The 21,566-nt window shown below is 42.0% G+C and overlaps 1 protein-coding gene across 1 annotated transcript in view; it reads right to left on the reverse strand.

Moving 5' to 3' along the window:
- Nucleotides 1–16,639, reverse strand: part of LOC117958836 (amyloid-beta A4 precursor protein-binding family A member 1-like) — a 30,107-nt gene extending 13,468 nt beyond the window's left edge. The window contains exons 1-8 of the mRNA XM_034895485.1: nt 16,237–16,639; nt 9,394–11,314; nt 7,265–7,645; nt 7,072–7,111; nt 6,673–6,818; nt 3,554–3,586; nt 3,182–3,268; nt 2,464–2,664 (exon numbers count right to left, since the gene is read on the reverse strand). Of these exons, the coding sequence (XP_034751376.1) occupies nt 2,464–2,664; nt 3,182–3,268; nt 3,554–3,586; nt 6,673–6,818; nt 7,072–7,111; nt 7,265–7,645; nt 9,394–11,238 (2,733 nt within the window). The 5' untranslated portion in view covers nt 11,239–11,314; nt 16,237–16,639. The remainder of the gene's footprint in view (nt 1–2,463; nt 2,665–3,181; nt 3,269–3,553; nt 3,587–6,672; nt 6,819–7,071; nt 7,112–7,264; nt 7,646–9,393; nt 11,315–16,236) is intronic.
- Nucleotides 16,640–21,566: the final 4,927 nt, after the last annotated feature.

Consider the following 21,566-nt stretch of genomic DNA (forward strand, 5'->3'; position numbering starts at 1 on the left):
GTGGTGTCATGGTGTGGGGAATATTTTCTTGGCACTCTTTGGGCCCCTTGGTACCAATTGAGCATCGTTGCAACGCCATAGCCTACCTGAGTATTGTTGCTGACCATGCCCATCCCTTTATGACCATAATGTACCTAACTTCTGATGGCTACTTTCAGCAGGATAATGCGCCATGTCATGAAGCTGGAATCATCACAGACTGGTTTCTTGAACATGACAATGAGTTCGCTGTACTCAAATGGCCTCCACAGTCACCAGATCTCAATCCAATAGAGCATCTTTGGGATGTGGTGGAACGGGAGATTCGCATCATGGATGTGCAGCCGACAAATCTGCGGCAACTGTGTGATGCCATCATGTCAATATGGACCAAACTCCCTGAGGAATGCTTCCAGCACCTTGTTGAATCTATGCCACGAAGAATTGAGGCAGTTCTGAAGGCAAAAGGGGGTCCAACCCGTTACTAGCATGGGGTACCTAATAAAGTGGCCGGTAAGTGTATATGTCTGATAATAATAATAAAAAGTACTTCTTACAGCCTTTTCAGTCAATTCATTTGAACTTCCACTGATGACAATATTAAAGTTTAGTTTCCAGCTTTTCTAGCAATGTATTTCAGCTCTTAGCTTATTTATGTTACGCAGTTCGGCTATCAACTCTTCCAAAATGATTCTCATAGCTCTCTCTTCTTTACTTATTCATACTTTCAGCTATAAAATAAATTCAAACCGTACAATGTTCTACATCTTTCAGCACTATTGAACTTGAACAATGCAGTTTAGCTTCAGCTATTTAGATTTTCAACATTCACCTTCATTTTCTGTATGAATGCAATGTCTAGTTTTCAGCATAATTCCATACATAAGTAACACAATGACAGAATATATGACTGATTTAGTAATGATATCTCTTATGGCGTTTTTCCACTGCAGGTAACAGCTCGACTTGACTCGCCTTGACTCGCCTCTACTCGACTCAACGCATTCTACGTCCGTTTTCCATTGCAAAATGAGTAACGCCTCAGCGTGGCTGGTCACCATAGCTACGGGTGATGATGTAATTTTCACAACAACATGTCGGCTACTTGCCACAGCCAGAAAAAATGTTTTGTTTCAAAAGAAGCTGAAGGAAGCAACAAAAATCACCGCTAAAAAAAACAGGAGTTTGGGAATTCAGACGGAGTTCAGATGTCAACGTGACTGTTGTTCGCCGACACAAAAAGGGTAAGTTAAGTTTCCTGGTAACGTTAGCTAACATTTGCATGTTTTAGGGGCCCCGGTGGGTATTTACTATACGCTAGCATTATATAAAGTACATGAACTTTAGCAACCATGATTACACACCACAACATGTGTGCTGTTTGTGTTTCAGAGCATTCACGCTTTGCAAAACCGCCGCCGCAGACCGTCTGGTGGGCGATGTCCGACCGGTGAGATCTCTGGTTCTGACCTGCTGGGCATTGTATAATCATTATGAGAGTCATGGAGAGTCTTATGACAACGACTGGGATGAATCTGGGACAGCAGAGCCGGGGGGGGGGGGGAGAAACTGTCACAGGTTGCAGAGGAAGAAGACCGGGATGTCCGGGAGGGTTTGATGCGCTACTTGAAAAGCTAAATAAAAACTTTTCTTTGATATATTGTCTTGTTTTTTAAAGTAACAGTGTGCAATATTGGAAACGACATGAAAAAGCCCCTAATAGCCCTTAATATTGAACAGTTGAAAAGTGAGAATAGTGCAGAGAGTAGATAATCTGTCGGTGTCTGGCTAGATTTTTTTTAAATGTCGCGTTTGTTCTGGACACACTCTTCGCACTCTTGTCTGCTAAAAACGCAGTGATCCGACCAACCAGCAGTCAGCAGGTTTCCACGTCACCTTTTGGGATCGCCTCAGCTCGCTTGGAACCTCGACTGAGGTAGTACTAAAAAGAGTACCTGGTAGCAGGTCCCAGGGACTTTTTTTCGTAATGGAAAACCAAAAAAGGCGAGTAGAGTCAAGGCGAGTCGAGTAGATACCAGGCAGTGGAAAACCGCCAATAGTATATAGGGTTGGGCGATGTCGCCTCAATTGTCAGTTGACGATGTTTGCAGTAAATCATTGCAATGGACGATGATATCTAATGAAATAATCAATCGAAATGATACATAGTATAAAGCATGTTATGGAACAAAATTTTGAACTGAGCCATGTTGGTTTTAAAAAAGCTGACTTTTCAGGAAACGGATCACATAGTATGTTGAAAAAAGGGATGAAAAAGTCAGAGACCGGTAATTCAAACAGGATCTGTACGACAGGTATACATAACTAAAGTATTGCTTTAAATTAGCCACAGTCAATCGTGGTGGTTTCTGTTTGCTACCACAGCTCAAAAATGGGGTAAAAAAACAAAAGGTTTCCTGTGGAAAACAGTATGATTTATATGATAAAGATAGTACAACAATAACAGATTACTCAATAACTCACATCCTCAGACTCAAAGACGTGGCAGATCATCCTGTACAGCCTTCTGTCATCTTGGCTCATGGTGGTTTGCTCGGCTGCGTGGTCCAGGTTTTCCTGCGCGCTGCGGGAGCGCACCATCTTCCCCCGGGCCATCAGCACCACCATGTTACCAATGTCGGCTATGTAGGAGATTGTCCTCAGTGGCAGATCCATTAAAGACTCCTGGTGATCCAAAAATAAAAGATATGAGGTACTCTCAATTAATGCTCAAATCTCTGTGTACAATGATGTTGTCGTCCTTCAAGAAGAATTTATGGTATATATAGTAGGGGTGTAATTCTAGTTTTATCACATTATAATATTATGTTGATTCTTTGGACAATTGCTGATATCTTAAAGTCTGTCACTATACAATTTTGATTTGGTTTGATTCAATTCAGGGGTCTGTGATCATTATGAGACGATATCATATGCCCATTTAACACAGTAACATTTATGTATATAAACTCCAAAAAACAACTAAAATATGATTTGACAATTTCATTACTAAGCTCTTATCAATATGAAGTGGGAATCTAAAAAAAGAGTGGCATCTAATGTACTGATTTGTATTCATAATTTCACTTTGCATCAATAATATTGGACAATGGATTATTGAATTGATTTTTCAAACCAGATCATTACACCCGTAATATATAGAAAGACTTAAGGCAAGGAATGCATGTTATCATGTTTGTACCTGAGTGTCCGCATTGAGGACTTTAATCCTCTGCGTGGACATGAACAAATCAACCTCAGCAGTGGATGGAGGCTCCCCGTCGGGGCTCTGCACAGCCTCAGAGAGACGACAAGAAGAGAACAGAAGAAGCAACAGGTTGATGAAAGAGAGCAAAGGAGAGGAGAGCAGGCATCACTACTGTTAAGAGTCATTGCATCTAAAGGCTACAAATATAACGAAAGCAAAAACACAGACGGGGATGCAACCTGCATGCGACAACAATGTCAATCACATTTGCACCAATGTTCTCATCTAACTAACTAAAAGTGTCTGATTTTTTTACATGACACAGAACATGACACAGAGAAACAAAAGGAAAGAAACTAAACATACCTTTTTCCTGTTCTTTGCCTGCTTCTGAGCAGCCTGCGGTGATCAGAAAGCACAAAAGAGACTCAGAAAGACGACAGCATAAGAAAACAGCTTTTTGGGTGCATTGACAACAGCCCAATTGCCTCACTGTAGACTCTCTCTATTCCAAAAGCCAAATTAAAGAACAAAAGGACCCTAAAGGTGTATGCTGTGTCTGTGCGTGTTGGAGGACAGTGATGTTGCTGTCTATCACATCTGGCATCAGCAGGCTGCCAGAGGCCTCTGCAGCAAACATGATGAAAAGTTTCCTCTTCATCAATGTGACAGAAAACCACCCTGAAGACAGACAAGCGGCCTCATGTGTTTGTGGCCGACGCCTCATGACAGCTCGGGGTTTGTGTTTTCAAATGTTGGCTAATGCCACCATGTGCTCGCTTAACTGAATCTATGTGGTTTCAAGGTTTCAAAGGAAAACCTGTCAACTCACCTTCATCATTAGATATTTGATTAAAGTAGACTTCATCTATAAAGATTTTAATTATCTATAAAAAATATTATGGTTGTAGGATGTGCAAAAGAGGGTACATGTGCAATATTTGAATTTGATAGGGTATTGCTCAATTATTAATTTGGGCATTGTGTAATACAAATGTTATTGACCAAGGCATGATTTTACGGGAAATGTGCAATCTGGGTAGAATTTAGTGCAATATGAGGGGAAGTATGTGCAGTGGGTTATCTTCTCTTCTGCTGTGAGTGTGAGGAAATGTAGGGGGTCTCGTGAGGTGTATCAGATCAGATCATTTAAAGCATGGGATGACATAGTGTATGCTTATGTTTTATGCATGCCTACTGTGTATTTGTGTGAGTTGGCTCGCCATTTTCTGTTGTGTCGCCATTTTCTATTCTCTCAACTGCCCAAAACAAATTTCTCCGATGGGAGACAATGAAGGCTTATTTTATCTTAAAATTAAAATGGCCTTAGTTTCTACCTGGATCCCTGTTACAGTGAATAAGAAATTAATTATAATTCAATTTAATTTAAAGTTGTTTGTCCCCCCAAACCCAAGGGATGGGTTTGGGGGGAGAGAGGGAGGGATTTTATTTTGTTCAATTTCTTTAGAGTGTAAATATTCTAAATAAATAACGAACAATAAAATAGGATAAATAGGTTTGTAATTTTTTTGTAATTACAGTACTGAAAAAAGGTACCGGAACCAAATTTCAGGTATCGGTACCCTAACCCTGACTCACTATATAAATGTACGTTAAGTACACATTTTTGGTACTTTTTACTTTACTAAAGTATCCCTATTTCATGCTACTTGATACTTCTACTTCAAATCAGAGGCAAATATTGTACTATTTACTCCAACTCATTTGTGTGGCAGCTTTAGTAACTTTTCAGATTACAATTTGTTATATCCTTCATGTGAAATGAAAACCATGTAAATCCAAATTTGGTGATTTTGAATTATAAATATATTATGTCTGAGTACCCAAACCTCTTCCTCAGTTCCAAACACAGAGGTTAATAGAATTTAAATTTGGGGGAGAAAGAAAATAAATAAAATATAAGTACTGGTATCAGATCGGTGCTCTGTATCAGCCACTTCTTTGAGTCGCATCACTGCCTCTCTGCAAGTGAGATGCCAGTTCACCCAGCCTGTGAGACAGTGATCTAAAAATGACTGTGCATCCCATCACCATTGCACTCTCTAAATGTCTCCCTCCCTGTAGGTTTCTCAGACCTTAATGGAGACAATGTCCTGGATCTGTCAGTCAGCCGTCCAGAAAGCAGAGTTCGGCTCAGCTCATGTCCTGTTACTGCTTCTGACTTTCTATCCTTGCCTTTTTTGAATGCCCATCTCTTCCGCTCACACTGTTCTATGTCTGAATGCTACACTGTCCCAGTAAGCCATCTTTCACACTCACTCCTTGACACCAGCTGCCCTCAACTGACTCCAGCTACATTCACGCCGGGAGCGCAAACGTGTTTTTTGGTGTTACCAAAAATAATCACTGCATATTTCTTCTTATGTGACTCCATGTTTAATCATGCATGATACAAGCCACATTTATATGTGCTGATGTACTTATTGTTTAATCATCATGATCAGAGTCAGAAGTGTATTTTCTATGCACGATGCGTGTGACATCATGCAGTGCGACTGGAGCAGAAAGCGTGGTCTCCAGGGCCTCACAGCCTGGATTAGTTTATACATAACATCCAGAGGAGCAGTGATGTGTGGATGATGCATTGTGTACAAACCCAGTCACTTTATTGCCTGCTGGCTGGGTTGCATGCTGAGGCTTTCTGACTTTAAAAGAGCCAAATATGAAACAAACCACAGTTGCATCACGGATGATGTGTCCAAGTGTGTTAAAAAAATGTAGCTCTAAACCGAGGAGCTGTGGGGTTGATCTTTGAGCCACTTGAGGTCATTAAGTGACAATGCTCGTTATGGGCCATACACAAATAAAAGCTTACCTCATGTTTGATAAAGATATTCTTTGAGGAGTTATTCTCTCCTCACTCACTAAGCAAGCACACATGTAAACAAAATATATCTTTTTCACAATTTACATAAAGGGATTTTTTGTTTAGCCTTTGAATTGGAGAGGTTCAAAAGACAGAAAGAATGTACTAATGTAATTAAAAACTAAAAATTGGATATTGTTGGGAGATTCTTGAATATGACCCTGTTGTCAAGAAAGAAACAGTGTCCAAAATCATTTTTAATATACTAAGGAATCTCTAGGCACCTCACGACTTCATTGGATTTGGGCTAAGATTCAATGACAAAACAATTATCTATTATTATTATTATTATTAGCAGGCATCCTGAGAGCTCCACCTCTGAAAGTACACATGTTCACACAAAGCCCTGAGGTTATTTTGCACCGGCACGTGTGATTGGTTTAAAAAATGCCAATAAACCAGAGCATGTTTTTCTCCCACCCTGGAATGCTGTGTGGAATAGCCAGACCTTCCTCCGTAGTGCTGTGGAGGAAAGCCAGACAACACAAGACTATAAAGAACATAGTGAGTGAACAATGGAGTGATGTTGGGCATATTGTCTGGTTCTTCCTCCACTACGATACGACTGCAGGATAAAATCAAATAAGGCTGCACTCACCCGGACTCTGCTCATGGCCTCCTGTGCCTGCTGCATGCGGGCGCTCTTTGTGGGCGTCCTTTCTGAGAGCAGGTGGGTACAGCCCAAGTAGGTCGCTGCAAAGATGATGCCGTCGATAAGGTCTTCGGGGTCGCACGGCCCCGGGACTGCATGAACCACATGCACTCAATAGGCACATTTACACACAAATGCATATAACAAACTGGCACACAAACATTTTAAAGTGAAGATATGGCAATGATCTAAAAAAAAAAAAACTATACACAACAACCAACGACCATAAAAGAAATGAAACTTAAGGGACTGTAAAATGTCATTTTCATTTTTATATCAATAGATGAAAAGAATGGAGATGGAGCTGAGAATAATATTAGGATTTTTATATGCGAGTCCACTCACCGTCCACAAATGTTGGAAACGAAGGAAGAGATCTGCGAAGCTGAGAAGGCACAAAAAGGGAAAACTCCATCACCATCCTTATTATTTCTCTCACTGAATTTCTGCTTCTAAGACTTTTACTGCTGTCAGCTTCAATTATTAGAAATATCATTTTTTCTATATTTTATGGATTTCTGAATGGTTGTTGGCTCACCTCCTGGACAGAGGGCTGCTGTGGAGGAGTCTGTGGCTGAACTTGAGGCTGTGGAGGCCGCGGCCGCTGAGCTGGAAGCTGTTGCTGATGTTGATTCGGTTGTTGATACTGATGTTGATGTTGGTGATGCGCAGTAGGCGGCATGTGTGTGTAGGGTTGCGGCTGTGTGTATGTCTGCGGCAGCCTCGCCGTGTCCCTCTGCTGTGAATGGTGGCCGTGGTGGTGCTGATGGCTGTGTTGGGGCTGCTGTTGGGGATAATGTTGAGGATGAGGTGCTCTGGCTGACTCAACTCTCAGCGGACTGACCGGCTCCCGAACCGGAACTGAGGAGTAGCGGGATGGAGACTCAGGCACCGACTGACTGGGGGAGTGAGGGGGAGACTGAGGGAAGGAAACAAGAGAAAAAAGAAACAATGCGAGTTTTTAATATTTTAAATTTTTTAAAACTGCAATGCATCTCCAGAAACTCAGTTGACACTTTATTCAGACGATACACGATTCAGGATTTGAGCAATAATCCAAGTAACAAAAAAGGAATTGAGAGCAAGGGATGTAAATGTTGTTGTACAACTTCCAAAAAGCCATACAATTCTAATTAAATTATTGTAACACTGCAGACCAAACTTCTTGAGCACAGCCTTAAAGGGATAGTTTGGATTTGAATTAGGGTTGTACAAGGTACTTCTCCGTAGATCTTCTTCCCAGTTTGGAGAAGTAGGCAGGAGTACCGACACGGAAGCAGCAGGTAAAAAACCCCATTTTAAAAAATGGTGTATGATATATATTTTCCTTGCTTTATCTTGCCTTCAGAGAACCCTTACGAATAGCGACTGAAGCCATTATATCCATCTATGCTCTCTTCAAAGCCACCAGACTCCTCGTGCTTGTCTACCACTTCCTTGATTGGTTAGTTTGTTTGGGTTGTTTTGTGACTTGGTGTTCAGGGGCCCTACTTTAATGATCTAAGTGCAAGGCGTGTACGAATCCACTTTTGAAAGATTAACGGCAAAGAAAGGTTCAGTGCGCCAGGCGCATGGTTCAAAAGGTCTGTACTTAATGTCTTCATTAATCATAGGTGTGTTGTGGGCGTACCATCCAATAAACCAATGAGAAAGTCATCTCCAATTCCCTTTAACAGCCGGGCGCGTTTGTATCCTGGCGCATTACTATTATGATGGAGGATTTGCTAAGCAGAAAGGAGATATATTCAGGAGAAGAAATTGATCTGCTCATGCGTAAAGTGAAAGCGCGTGAACAGATCACATCATAATACTATTTCACATTATAATTTTTATTTTTTTATTTTTAATCTCTGCATGTGTGTGTGCTGTTGCTGTGTGTGTGTAATGAGCATAGTGCTGTGCAAGGGCCGAGGCGCATTTTACTAATGCGCTGTTAAAATAACAAATGCTGCGTTATTGACTTTAAACCAGGGTTTTGTTGGTCACTGTTAGATCACTATCCGCTGCCTTAACACAGCAACACACCAGTAATGCACCTGAACACACCTCCCTGTAAGACCAGGTGCGCCTGGTGCAAGATAGAGCCCAAAGAGTCAGTGCAGATTCACAAAGTTTCTAATTTATGGAAATTTGTTCAGAAATCTAAAAAAACTGATTAAAAAAAAATCCATTATTAACAGCATACATTTTCTTTACAACAAGGGCTGATCTGCAAAATAACTAGCAGCACTTTGGGGGGTTTCTCCGATTTTTTTTATAAGCGGTCACAAAATTCCTTTAAACTGTAAACTGTGCAAAACAGGAAAACCACAATTTGATGTTAAAAAAAAATCTGTGGAAACCAATTTTCTCCTCTAAAAGAATCAATTTTTTTCAGGAGGTGCTGAGTCCAAAGAACTGTTACCCTGATTGTATCTTCCAAAGCCACACTGCTCCCATTTCCAAATGTCTTATTTATTATGTAATGAAGAAAGTGCATCATCAGCTCCAGTGTAGGCAAGCAAAACCATTCTGATGAGACAATTTAGTTTTGAAATGTTGCAATTTTTTTCATGTAATCCATAAGTTATTTTAACAGGAGCACATGCGGCTATGAGTCCTTTGGAGATGTGTCTTACATTAAAAAGAAAAATAGTAAGCTTTAAGAATAACTTTAGTCATACTTACATGGTCAGCTGTAGTTGGCGGTGGGTATACCTCCTCTGTGGGGCTAGCCTCCTGCCTCATCACCCAGATGGGCTCCACAGGCTGGTCAGGTGTGTAGGGGGAGCGCACCGTCTTAGTCTTCACCTCCTCAATTGCCTCCTTAATGTCTTTAATTGCCAGGCTGATGGCGTCTCCTGAGCCCCTTGAACCTTCTTCCACTTGGATACTTACTGCACTCCGCTCTCCCGAGCTACTCTGCCCAGAAGAGGGGCTCTTGGCCTGGGTTTCTGCTTGTCTGGGCGCCTGCCTGCGACTTTTGGGAACAGGACTTTGATCGGCGCTGTCCCCTTCGCTGTCAGACTGTCCGTCATAGTGGTGCAGCCGGCAGCCAACAGAGCGGTCCAGAGGGAAGTGATGTGAACTACGCTCTCTGCCCTGCCTTGGTGCATAATGCGAGCCCCTGGTGGGGGAGCTTGGCCCCCCTTTTTGTACATTCTCCTGTCTATGGCTGGTAACGGGCTCTTGGCGGGACTCCTGCTGGGCCTCATTAGTCTCAGTCCTCCAACCAGATTGCCTGCGAGGTTCTCTGTGTAACTCAGGGTAGGAGGTCTTAAGGGGCTCAGGAAAAGAGTTAGGATGGGAGTACGACTTGTAGACAGACGATTTTTGGTGGGACTCTGTATAAAAGTCTGCATAGGTTTTCGGATAGGAGTCAGAACGGGCAGTAAAGTGAGACAGCGAGCACGACTCAGAATAGTCATCATCTTCATCTTCAGACAGCAGGTCGTTGTCGGGCACAGGGCTCATGCTGGTGTCCTCACTGAAGTGGTCCAGCTGGGGGAAAGGTGGAACCTCCGGGGACGAAGGAGGAGTTGGTGACTGCAGTGGCGGAGGGCTGTGGAGAGGTGCGTCCATACTGAGCGAGGCGGCGCTCTCCGTGTCAGAGCAGAGATCAGTGATTTCGCTTCCCTGAGCTGTTATGTCCTCCACTACATCCTCTATTGCTTCTTCCTGATCCTCCACCACTCTCTCTGCACCTTCCTCTGTTCTGTGATCAACTGTCTGCACGTCGTTAGGGCCGCAGCTGGAGTGACCTGAGGTTGGGCGGTGGTTTTCATCATCCTCCGCCTGTTCTTGATCTTTATCATGCTCCCTAACTTCCTCCGGTTCCTTTTCACACTCTATTTTACACTCCTGGAGGTCCTCTTCTGCCTCAACAGGCGGAGTGTGTTGGGGGTGAGAGTGCATGTTTTGGGTTGCAGAACCAGGTGAGAGCTGGGTGGGGGTAACAACTGCAATGGGAGTCAGGGGAGGAGACCCCCTGTCCTGCAATTGGTCGGTTACAGGATTGTCTGATGAGCGTTGCTGTACCTGCACCTCTGCTGGACTCTCTCTCTCATCTACAACAGGAAAAGAGTCCTGCATTTCTTTGATTGGTTGCCTTGGTCTGTGCCCTCTGAGTCTGGGGTTAGGGTCGCCATGACGGCGGTAACGCGTGACAGCAGGGCGGAGTGGCTGAACGGGACGGGACTCAGTGTCTCGGCACTCCTCCCCGTCTGGCCTGGTAGGAGCTGCCGCTGGGCCCTGACCAGGACTCTGAGCCTGGCCCTGTCCTGATGGAGGCCGCCGGCGATGCCGATTTGGTCCGCGACCTGTGGGTGGTTGGTGTTGGTGAGGAGGCTGATGATGATGGTGATGATGATGGGGATTCAGTTCCCCATCCTGGTTGAGCATTTGACATGGCCTCCAGGACCGACGTACAGGAGGGTCCCCGAGAGACGTCCCGTTGGGCTGCCTGATCCTCAGAGCTACCTTGTGCTCCTCGCCTGCTTCCCCGGATGCCTCTTCCTGATATCTTTGGCTCATGGCTGGGGTGTGATCCGACTCCAATTTTCACAACATGCTCCCCTTATCTCCAAGAAAGCCCCGCTTGTAGGACTGCCTGGACAACGGGATAGCAACAGAAAAATCTGTTATGTTGTGTTATTCTATGTTTGATCAAACATTTAGTCAACAGAATGTACAGAAACTAAAAAGAAAAACTATTTTGAAAATCGATAAATCTGAAATGTCAAGTGTTTTCTGGATTTGCTGTTTTTTGTTTTATATCATTGTAAATGGACTATCTTTAAACTGTGGGTTGGACAAGACAAGCAATATAAAGCTTCACTATCACTGGGATATTGGCTTTTCATAATATCGTTTGACATTCTTTAAGATTAAAGATTATTTATTACCGCCTCAATATGCTTCAAACTTGTCACTATCAAACTATCTAACAACATCTGGAACCCCATTGAAGGAGTCGGAGAGATTGGCCAGGTTTACGAACATGTGTAAAAAGACAGAGCTTTGAACTTCTCTTGCAAGCTCTATGTATTTATTATTCACACAACTACTTCTACAGTTGTCCACATTTGTATGATTGATTGTAAAAATTGGGAAAAAAACTACCAATGACATTCCTAGAGCTAGATCAGAGTGGCATTGGGATGCAGCAAAGAAGACCCCCAATTCCTCCATTTTTACTGAATGGCTCTTTTTTGGTTTTCCATTGGCAAAAGTTGTGGACACTCAAGCTGACATAATCTTGATTTCATCTGTGTTTCTGCCAGGTTTTAATTCAGAAAAGAACCTAAAAGGACATAAAAGGGAAATATTACTGGGATGTTGGGTATCAGACCAGGGACTCCCTGTCTCTATACTGCTAATAGTAAATACCTAAATCCTCTGGGATTCATCTGGTGTGCAGTGCACTTTAATCTGTACCACGTTCATCCGTTCACAAGCAGCTGGCAGATGGCAGAGAGGAAGGGTGAAGAGGAAAAGACAGGGCAGAAGGGCAAGGAGGGACATCTCTCTGGTATCAGACAAGACATGACAGAGAGAGACCGATAGGGTAGCAATCTGAATAATACATACCCTCTGTGAGTAAGAATCCCAGTTTTGGTATTTATTTAATATGAGGAGGCCATCAGGGTAACCATCAGTTATCCCAGGCTTCCCTGTGTCTGAGGTCCTCTGAGGAAGGGCACAACAACGCAATTCTTCTATGCTTCAGGAATAATAAACTGCTTCCAGAGAAGGTCACCAATGGAGACAACTGTACAGCCGTATTTTAAGAAAGGAAAAGGCTAAGGCTGGCCTACATGAAAGCTTACAAGCATTTGTCATTATTTCTCCATGTTTTACCGAATCTGCTTTCATCATTTATTTATCTGACCCTAATGATCAGAGGAATCCATAAATATGTGATTGTATACATGAGACATCTACATTTTTCTCCTTATGATTCCTTAAATCACCTCTGTACTGAACTAGTGCTGATCTCAACTACTGTAGACAAACCATTATTGTTGTTTTTATATTGGGATTATTACAAATTTCTGGATTATCCTTCCCTCATTCGTTTGCTTAAAGATGTGACCCAAGTTCAATTTGTTCAAATAGTTTTTTTGTGAGGAAATTTGATTCTTAACATGCTTAGTTTTAAAAAGGTTCAGTCCAGTTGGCTTTTTAGACTTTAAGACTTTTTTTTTGGAAAACGATCCATACATTTGATTACAAAATACCGGATCCTTTTGAATTTTCATACTTGCTTTACTCTCCTCATCACTTCACTTATCAACTTTTTAACAATTGATTTGATTGCATTCATGTGAGTGGGGTTCTTGTAACCTTAGAAAACTAATGATTAACTCACTGTCAATTACCGCAGCTCTGATGTGGTTGTCATCTTACATGCAAAGATCTATAAATTCTAGACTTTTAAAAAGTGGACAGAGAGAAGATGGATAGGTTTAAAAGGTTAATGTGGATCCTGTAATCTGAGCACAAACCACAACTGCTGGGGAAGGAAGATGAAGGGACGCAGCAGGAACGAGGGTGGACAACCAGGGTGGCTAATGTACCTTTCTGCCTGGAGTTTAAGACTGGATGGCAATGATTGGGTGACAAACAGGACAGGGGGGGGGGGGGGGGGGTCACAGATGGCCCTGGCAGCAGGACAGGGAAAAGTCCAGGCCTGTAGAGCTGTGAGCGCTCTTCCATCTGTCAGGCTGCAGTGAAAGCCCCAGGGTGGGGGATTTACTAGCCCATTAACTTGCTGATCTTATACTGACAGTGTCAGACAAGCACACTCTGACAACAACAAATGTATGCTATACATCTAAAAGAAGGGAGTGATTACACCTATTCCCTAACCTATAGGGGTGGCTGTGGCTCAGTGGTAGAGCAATTGTCTGCCAATTGGAGAGTTGGTAGTTCAATCCCTGCTCCCATGTTAAAGACTCCTAGGGCAAGATACTAAACCTTGAGTTTCCCCAAATGTGTTGCATCCGAGTGTAAAAGTATGTGAATGTTTATCTGATGAGTAGGTGGTGCCTTATATGGCATCCTAGAGTCTACGCAATGCCAATAATATGTTCATATTTTGGGGCTGACTAGACTATTGGTGCTTTTAGACAATATTTTACCCAAAGTCATCAGAACTGGGAATCTGATGACCAAACAGGTTAAAGCATTCCCCGTTCATTTTATTTACCCCCAACAATCAAATAAGATCAGAAAACGGAGAACCGGTTCCAAATAGTCACAGCCATCTGAAATATATACCTACGAGCTTAGAAATTCCTTGTATTGATGCCAGCGTGTTTTTCTGACAGTTGTGCAATGCAAACAGTGACTTCCAACTCCGGCGTCCACGCTGCAGAAAGCTTGCAGCATAAAGGGAGTCATGGCGGAGAGGCAGAAATGGTCCAAAGCATGGCTTGATTTCACCAATGATCCTTTCAAGTAAGGGTGGAAACACCAGCAATATGCTGAAACATCCTTCCATGCAACATACCTTCAACTCCAGAAATGCCATGTATTTGACACTCTTCTTCCCAACCAAGCAGCACGTCCGTTACCCACACAGGCAGGCTAAGCAGATTTTTCACTTTGATAAAAAAAACCTAAACAACAACATATCATATACAAATGTTCTCTAATTTCATCTAAAAGCATGTTTAGATAATAAAACCATTACAGTGACGCTGAAAACCTGTGTAGGCCTACTTTTTTCCCCCCAGAATATTAATCAGGATTCAACAAGGGACTTGATAAAGAATCAGACCGATAAGCAGAATTAATAATGACATTGTTATAACTAAAACCTCATCAATTCCAATCATCCAGCTTTGAGCTAATTTGCACCTGCAGTCCCTGTAAACACAAGCGCAAAATCCAACACAGTGTTTAAAATAGCAATTTGGACAATAATTGTGTTGACATGATGTGGTTACCAGACAGAGACACTGGGGGTTACAGTCATTAGGTTAAGACAACATTTAAAGGTGCAAGTTCACATCTAAAGTACACAGATGGTAACAGTAGGGCAATATATCGATATCGTGATATGAGACTGGATATCGTCTTAGATCTGACATAAGATTTATCATCTTATGTTACATCTTAATAACGTAATATTGAGATGTGACACAAGTGTTGTAATTTACTGGTTTTATGAATAATAATAATACATGGAATTTATATAACGCTTTTCACAGACTCAAAGGCTGCATTACTAAAGTGGTGTACTTTTCTGAACTTACCAGAGTGTTGTAGCTGTTCTATTATTTGCCTTTAACCACTTAGACATTATGTCCATATTACTGATGATTATTTATCAAAAATCTAAGTGTAAAGAGGTATTTGGTCAAGAATATCGTGATTTCTGATTTTCTCCCTATCGCCCACACTATTATATTGTATCAGCACATTTAATCCTGAGTTTACATTTTGCCCTTAACCCAGGCATCAATGCTACAACGACCTTAACATTTAGCGTCAACTAGGCCTAAACATCAAAACAACTGTTGAAACAATTTTATCAGATCATAAATCGATTAGTCAATCACCAGACATTAAAACTATTTTAATAATCAAATTACACATTTCAAGCCAAAAAACATTACCTGTTGTTTTTTGAATTATGCAACAGTTTACTGACCTTTGGGTCAAACAAAACAAGCCAATTTTTCAGGACATCACCATGGGCTCTCGGAAATTCTATTCTATTTTCTGACATTTAACGTATTTATACTGTACCATTGATCTAGAAAATGCCTGGCAGATTGGCCGATAATGAAAATAATCATTAGCTGCAACTGTCCTCACTTTGGAGGATTCGCCTTATCTCTCTATTCCTGACAGCATGATTCATCCTCACACACACACACACACACACACACACACACACACATTCTCTCTCTCTCACACACACACACACACTCTCTTTCTCACACACACACATAATGTTGGGATGCATCCATAGTCGAATTTCTTACATTGTGTTTACATGTAGACTAGGCCGTTGCACCAGAGGGAGAAGATTAATCCATGAAAAAGTGCCAAATTGGCATGTGCTTTTATTTTAAAGGCTTACTGGCTTCTTAAATCCCCCACGGCCTTGAACGATTGTATTATGTTAAAAGGGCAAAAGCCTTCTTTTTGGGATTGGTGCTTATTGTCAGTTAGCCCTGCGTCCCCGCGAAGTGCCAATTCATAAATGATCATGTTGTTTTACTGGATAAGAAGCACGTACAGAAGCTATATCCTTGGAATCAAATGCACAGGGTTTTTCGCTGCATCTCTATGCCTCAAACGCCTGCCATCTGTTCGGGGGAGAAAGTGCAGCAAACTGTCACCTGTCTAAATGCCTCCCTCTTTTTCTCCCTCCCAACGGTCCAGATTAAATCTCTGCAGGTGTCGAATCCGCCATCAGAAAACAACCTGAACACATTCTCATTCCGGTTCCCCCCCGCCCCATACTAAAACCGGCTTCCCGTCATCAGCTGCTGGACATGACATTTATTCATTTACCTGCATGTCAGAGGAGGAGAGGCCCGGGTCCGGCTGCTGCGGTACACATCGCCACTGTTTTCGTGCCTGCTCGTTCGGCTTGTCCCTCCAGACAATTTGCTCGGATTAAAGCGGAAAGCTCAGCCCCTCCTTCTGCACCGTGACATCAGAGCGGATTAGCGATGCACAAAGCGCCTTTACAAACACTGCTGATGCTGGTGGTGCAGACGCAAACTGTTCTTTACGGCCATGAGTGGAGCCTCATCCCAGCTAGACTCCATCAGCGCCTCTGTCCGCCTGCTGCAACGCCACCGTTAGCGGTTATAGTCCCACGGTCTGTCGGGGGTGTCGCTGTTATCTGCCTGTGGATCTTCCTCGTATTATCAGACGCTCCTGAATCATTGAAACACCTGAAAGAGCTGGACAAGTAGAATAACTAGTGTCCCGCTAACTCTTGTTAGTGCACAATCATCATTTTCACGTGTAGGCCTACTCTTAGCTAAAAAACATCCTTTACATTCTGAACAACAAATTAGCTAAACCCCGATAAGCTAACGTCATGCTAAAGTATTTAGTTAGGCATTGCCAGACCTTACTCAACAAAGTTAGGCAAATAAAGTTAGACAAGATTTTTTTTTCCTAAAGACAAATTTAAACGCAACATTTAAAAACGTCGTTTAATAACACTTGCCTCCGTTTTCAGAACATTGCCTCCTCTTTCCTCAAAGACTCTGCAGCTGAAACAAATATTCCACGCGCACTGTAAATTGGGGCATTAAAGTGCAGCAATCAGGATAGGCCTAGAGGAAATGAAGTCGTTCCTTCTGGCCAATAGGGCCTATAAAAGTACAGCATACCCACTGTATATCCCTGACCAGTCCATTCTATTTAAAATGTATTTTGACAGTTTAGACACCTATATTTATATTTTAGAAGGCATCCATGCCATAAAAAACATTGTCAAAAATATCCAGACAAAAAAGAAAACATATAAAAAACTGCTACAACTATAGGAGACTAATTTGACCAGAGACTATTTTGAATTTGATGAGACATTTTTCCTCCTAATCAAAGGGACTGCAATGGGTCAAAAGTTTGCCCCTGCATTTGCAATCATTTTCATGGCTCAGTGGGAAAACTCAGCCTTAGTGGCTTGTAACTTCAAACCTGACCCAAAAGACCAACACACGGTGGTTAAACACTTTCTGTCGCATGGCTGGCATCCGGTCCAAGCCACCCTGATTGAGTGCAATCAGAGATGGAATAAAGTTCAGAAATTTAGCGCTGAAAAAATTTGGATTTCTAAATTGGACACCAAACATCCAAAAAAGGTTTGGGGGCTGTATGGGACTGGATCGTGATGGACAATGCAATAAATCTTTACATTGAAAATCTTTTTCCCCCAACCCTAAAAACTACATGTCAATTTGAAGGAACCAATTGTGTGATTTGGTCTGCCCATCAGTAGTTGCTCAAATTTAAATGTTTTAAAAGACAGCAAGGGACACATTCCTTAGACCTGCACAAAAAAGATGTAAAAATGTCAAACTTTTTTTTTTAGTAATCTCACATTCCAGGCTTCCAGATAGCTCTGTTGGTAGAGTGGGCGACCATACGTAGAGGTTTACTCCTTGACGCAGCAGGACCGGGTTGGACTCTGACCCTTTGCTGCATGTCAAAAATAAAAGTTGCAAATATCCCAAAAAATAATCTTTTAAAAAATCTCATATTCCACACATGTTTTAAATTTCATTTCATGAGTGAAGAGTGTTGTTTTTATCTAACACTTAGGTATGTGTTCATCTTAACTTGTATTTTAAAGCATTAATCAACAGGTTGGAGTAGTTAAAAAAAAAATAGATTTTCTAATTTAAAATGCAAAACTTTGTAGGAAGGTTCTCCTCTTCCTTGTAAAAATCCCATAAAATCTTTTCATTCCAGGCCTGTTGGTCTCGTTATCAGGCAACCATAGCTGATAAATCTGAAGCGGGGGTGTTTGCGGGTCTTCTGGCATGATAATCCGAGCACGTTTCAGTAGCACTCAATGCTTGGTAGAGCAGATCAATGGGACCTGTGTCTGTACATTGTTGATCTAACACATTCTCAAGTCACATGCGTCTTTCCACCGGAGCAGCCGTTACTGTGACAACAACATGTGACGGAGGATGGTGATAGTGTGGAGTAGTAACCATAGCATCCACTCTGTTATTACTATCATTGCAACCACACATATTGAATCCCACACAACCAGCTTGCACACTCTTTCTACAAATAGATTACAGTCTGTGAACTTTTGGCTGAATGTGGAGGCGTGTGTGACACGTTTTAAGTCCTGAGCTAATGAGCGCAACATGCAGAAACAGGTCATCAGAATGTACCTGAGGTCATGTCTATAGCCTACATTATATGCCAATGAAATAGTCCAACTTACTGCTGGTCTATTTCCAGAGAAGACATCAATAATTTCTGGTCCTCTCTGCATACATGGAGCAGGGTATGTCTTGTCTTTAGTTGTGAGCACAGACTGAACCCATTACTGGAATTAATGCACATTAATATTTCATTGCAGCCCATTACAGAGATGTATCTCATCACGCAGAAAACCCCTGACCTATCAAAATGCACACTCCGGGTTCCAACGTGTTCCTGAAACAGCCAAGCTTTAATTTCAGTCTGACTGCAGGTGGCACTCTACAGCAGGACTGCTGGGATAAAGCCTGACATCTGACATCTGCATCTGGAGCAAAGTGCCGCCCAGACCGGTTGTGATTGGTTTAAAGAAATACATACAGTACAAGCCAGTAAGGTTTTTTCCCCTTTTTTTTTGTTAGGAACACCTTGTTCACATTCAGACAGTTCCACACCTGAAAGCTGTCCAATAAAACAACTAGTCTTCACTTCTGTCCACTGAGCATGGCCACTGGATTGGTTGGTGGTTAAAGGCGTAGCTCACGGCCACATGAGCCCTCAGGGTAATGGAAACTGCTCTTGGCAAAGGCCACCCTAATACAATCACAGTATTGCAGAGTTGCATATGCATAATATGCAATATGGCAAATATAGCTGCATTCTTTTCTTTTGAAGAACAATAATTTGTACATAAGAAAAATACACAACACAATAAAACAGGATTGTTGAACTGAAAATGTCAACTGTAGTTAACGGTATTAACATTACGTTATCTGTTCACATCAGATATTGAAGTCTAAAATAAGAAAGCAAAGTATGTATCGGGATGCTATTCCCTAACTTTCATGTTGACATAGTACATGCAGTACAAATAAAATGAGTAACTGGATGATTTCTATCAGCTTGTGACAAAGTGTATGGTTTGCCATTTTTCTCCTTTCTTCCTGGTATGGTGCCTCCATGTGAAGATGGTGAATGGTTACAAAGTGATTCAGAAAATTATAATTATTAATTGACAAAGACTTTGTGATTAAAAGGGACATTATGAAATAAAATGGTGATCTGCTAAATATTTTTATTACATATTTTCAGTGTGTGTTGTTAATGTATTCAATACAGAACACGGCGTTCTTTGGTGGTAACTTAAGCATGCGCTGCACACAACACATTCTGGCATGCTTCAGTTATTTATTGAAGCTTTTTCTTGTTGTTTACGCAGATGACCAGGAAATCAAACAGATGAATAATGGAAACTCAAACCATGTTGAAATCTAAAATTGTCTTGGAACGGAAGAAATGCAGAAATCCACCGGCACAATCCTTTTAACACAGACAACACTATTTACTATCTTGTCTCTGTTCTTGACTAAAACCATTTGTACTGTTTGCATTTCCACATGAGAATGATCATTTTATGAGTCATCTTCTCTTTCTTCTTTCCTCACTCGGATCCTCGGTGTTTCCTGAAGAAAGAAGACAAATGGCTTTCTGGACTCAACCAACCAGGGTGGAATTCATCTCCCCGTCTGTCAACACCTTGTTGATAACTAAAAAGTGATAGGAAGGCATAATGGACTGTGTACAAGACAACTTTAGAAAAGGAGAAAAAGACAGATAGAAAGCTGGTCAGACAGATGGATCCCAAATGTGGATGAGAGGGCTCCCTCTTAAAACATTACGACAAAGCCTGGTCTCACATAAGTAGCACACTACATTCTTTTCTCCTCTACTTCCCTTTTGCAAGGACACTGAATGTGTCCAGGATTCTATTTTTTTCTATCTATCAAATGCTAATGGGAAAAATATTGTATATATGTAATTATGGACCCAGCAACATCTAACCAGTCTTTAATGTGGTGGTACCAAATGTCCCTGATATTTTTGCATTTAATGTAAATTGGAGGAAACTCCATGGGAATGTCTGCAGACTTTTGTTAGCTGCACTTGTAACGTTCTGTCAGGATTTAAAGAAACGGCGGACCCAAAAATGCAGAAACGACAGAGCGGTGTTGAGTTCAAAGATTTCATGAATAAAAAGGGCTACAAGATGCACATACACACACAATGATCTGACAACAGACAAAGACAACACAGAGACTGAATACAAAAGGTGACAAGGGGGAAACCAGGGACAGGTTATACAAGGGCTCAGGAACAGGTGAAACACATCAGGGTGGGGCAGATGGGAAAACACAAGGCAGGAAAATGATACAACCAATAATAGCTACATAATAGTGATATGCATGCCAGTTCAACATCTTCAACACTAAACTGGGAAAATCATTTCTTTACATTTCTTTTCTTTTCTTCATGTTGAAGCAAAAAAAAGGCTCCTTCCCAAACTGGTGCCACACAGATAAAATGGAAACTATTGTCTAAACAATTATCATACGCTGTGGCATTAAGATTTCCCTTCACTGCAGCTAGGGGCCTGGCCAACATCAGGACCCCAGCCGGGGGACATCAGAGAGAACACCAGAAAACCTGCTCTCCATAAAATGTGATCCAGTTTTACCCGAATCAATGACCGTGTCGCAAAGTGTTGCACCGTTTCTCCAAGGAGACTGTATCCGCTCTTCAAAGTTACATGGTGCACAGGCTTTCAGGGCGCAGACTGGGAATGACAAAGGCCCCAAGTCAGTGTAACACTGAAAATCATCTTACTCTTTATCTTCCTTCCTTTTCTTTCAGAACCACTCTGTAATGTTACTTCATTCTCCCTTCGTCACATCTCCCTCTTCTTTTTCCCACTAACCACCCCTCCTCTCCCTCTTTCCCCCTTCCTCCCTTTTCCTTCTTTCCCCTGCTCCCTCACTGGCTTCCCACTGTCTCATCACTCACCTTCTTTCTCCTCCTCCTTCTCTGCCTCTAAGACCTTTCTCTCTCTCTCTCTTCCTCCTCCTCCTCCTCCACCTCCTTCAAGCTCTGCTATTCAGACACAC

This window comes from Etheostoma cragini, chromosome 16 (assembly GCF_013103735.1).
Source record: "Etheostoma cragini isolate CJK2018 chromosome 16, CSU_Ecrag_1.0, whole genome shotgun sequence".
Classification (NCBI taxonomy): domain Eukaryota; kingdom Metazoa; phylum Chordata; class Actinopteri; order Perciformes; family Percidae; genus Etheostoma; species Etheostoma cragini.